Source organism: Pyrgilauda ruficollis, unplaced genomic scaffold, assembly GCF_017590135.1.
Source record: "Pyrgilauda ruficollis isolate IOZ18807 unplaced genomic scaffold, ASM1759013v1 scaffold2680, whole genome shotgun sequence".
NCBI classification, from domain to species: domain Eukaryota; kingdom Metazoa; phylum Chordata; class Aves; order Passeriformes; family Passeridae; genus Pyrgilauda; species Pyrgilauda ruficollis.
The window spans coordinates 1-2,446 of record NW_024524023.1 but is presented as its reverse complement, the minus strand read 5'-3'; the positions used below and the strand labels follow the sequence as shown (position 1 = coordinate 2,446).

The 2,446-nt window shown below is 42.0% G+C and overlaps 1 protein-coding gene across 1 annotated transcript; it reads left to right on the top strand.

Moving 5' to 3' along the window:
• Nucleotides 1-63: 63 nt before the first annotated feature.
• Nucleotides 64-2,159, top strand: LOC121355753 (eukaryotic translation initiation factor 2 subunit 2; the record flags this gene model as incomplete). The annotated part of the gene is made up of 4 exons (XM_041471431.1): nt 64-164; nt 562-710; nt 1,550-1,606; nt 2,021-2,159. Coding segments are annotated over 4 exons (401 nt in total), but the record flags the coding sequence as incomplete, so codon positions are not given.
• Between the last annotated feature and the right edge of the window lie 287 nt (nt 2,160-2,446).

Sequence of the window (2,446 nt, the reverse complement as noted above, 5' to 3'; positions counted from 1 at the left end):
AAATCATGTAAGCATGAGGTTAAAGAACGTTTCTTAATTAATCCCCAAAAACTTTCTTTACAGCATTTGAGGATGAAGATAGCAAAAAAGATGATGGGATTTCTTTTAGTCTTCAGTCAGGACCTGCATGGGCAGGCTCAGAAAGGGACTACACATATGATGAGGTAATGTTCCAGAGACTTTTAAAATGTATTTTCCATGTTCATCTGTATCAGTAGAGTGTTATGCTCATATTTCCTATTTCTAGCTTCAGAGTGGAGGACTTGTAGTCAGTAGCTCACGAGCAGAAGCTAACAAGGCATGTTTTCTATCACAGTAATTTTCACAGGGGGCAATATTTGTCATAGTTCAAACAGCTCTGCCATGGGCAGAGGAAACCCTTGGGGAAGCAGTGTTGGGATTTTGCATTTATCAGAACACTTTAAATGCGTTCTGAACAGGTGGGGAAATGCTCTTAGGTAGAGGTAGTCTGATATTCACTGTGAATGCTGTGGCTGTTAGAGGTGAGGTGCAGTGAGGAGTGGCAGGTGCTCATGTGGCTGTGAATCCCTTCTCTTGCAGTTGCTCAATAGAGTTTTTAACATCATGCGGGAGAAGAACCCGGACATGGTGGCTGGAGAGAAGCGGAAATTTGTCATGAAGCCCCCGCAGGTTGTGAGAGTAGGGACCAAGAAAACGTCTTTTGTCAACTTCACAGATATCTGCAAATTGTAAGTTTCCCGTTTGGATTTCCCAGGAATAGCAGATGGGTGCACTGCTCTATTTCCTGTAGAGTTTTCTGGCAAGTGGCTGTGGCAAACCAGGAGTGGAAGCTATTTCAGTCAGAGAGCTCATTACATTTCTCTGTGAGAAGATATTTCTGAACATGATTTATTGAGATAATTTCTAATTTTATACTTAAATTACGAAAATGGTACATGGGCTGAAACTTGGTGAGTTCTTTGGGTTCTAGAAAGTTGGGTCACCAGTGACATTTATGTGCAAGCCTTGAGGAAAAGGATGGGAAAAGTTCTTTCTAAATTGAGCTGACTACAAATACTGTTCTCTTGGTAAATGATATGGACTCCAGTAGTGTTATCCCACTGTTTCCTGCAGTGGTATCTGTGTCTTAATTATGTCCTGTGAAGGCAGGTCTGTTCTTTGTGAGCACTTCTGGGAATGCAGATCTGATGGGTATCAAAAGTGTGCCAGAAGACAGGCCTGGTGAAACCCTGCTGAGGATCTGGATTGTGCACTAAGGGGCGTTTTTAATGGTAGTACTAATGTTTCTTCAGGGGATGGGACAGTAAGAATGAAAAATCTTTAATGGAAAACTTTTTTTTTCACTAGTTGATGTAATTTTGAGTTGGGGACAGTGGGAGGTTTTCTTGTGTGGACTGTTCAGGTTTCTTGTGTCCTCATTAATTGTGTGTGTGCTCTTTGGTGCAGACCCCTGGCACTGCTCCCTTTGAAACTTTCTGACTTAAGTTGGATTTACCCTGCCAGTCCTGTATAAATACCAAATTTCTCTGAAGGGGGAAGGTTAAACATTTCCTTCCTTTATTTTTAGATTACATCGTCAGCCAAAACATCTCCTGGCTTTTTTGTTGGCAGAATTGGGTACAAGGTAAGGCTGCTGGGCTGTGTGTGTCCTCAGGATTGATATTGGTCAAATATAACATTTTTGGGGTTAGATCTGTATAGATGTGCTGGACATGAGGCTTTTGTTCCCTGCACTTCAGTGCTGTGCTGGGTGATTGAGGAGAGACCATTTTAGTGAGGAATAGTACAGAGGGAAACTCCAAGTCCAAGGGAATGGTCTTGTTTATTCCTCTGAGACAGACAGGTGAGGGTTGTCTGGGCAAAACTTCCTGTAGGAAGTAGCTCTTAAGTACCTCAGAATTTTGCATCATTTTGTCCCTACAACACAATTTTGGCTGTGCTCTTCTTGAAGAATATATCCTTGTCTTGCTTCATGTTCCTGATTGTTTTAATGCTTCACACCTGCAAATCAAATAATTAATTTTCTCTTTTCAATTAGTGGTTCAATAGATGGTAACAACCAACTGGTAATCAAAGGAAGATTCCAGCAAAAACAGATAGAAAATGTCTTGAGGAGATATATCAGTAAGTAGAACTCCCTTTCCCCCTGCAGATTTCTCTCAGGCCCCTTGTGATGCCCATGGGCTCATGTATGGCCCAGGTGTGTGCCCACCATGGAGGAGGCTCAGGAGCCACAACTGTCCTTGTCATGGAATAATGCAAATACAGGTGGTTCTGCCCTGCAGTAAAGCATGCCAAGGAAAACAGCATTTGAGAACTGCTTGTTTTCATCTGAGCCTCATATCTTGGCTTTGATGAGGACTGTGGAAAACAATACTAATTGTTGATTTTACAGTCTGTGGTACCCTGTGAGTTGACAGATGCAGTGTTAAAATACGTTCTGTTCAAATGCCTTTTTTGTTCC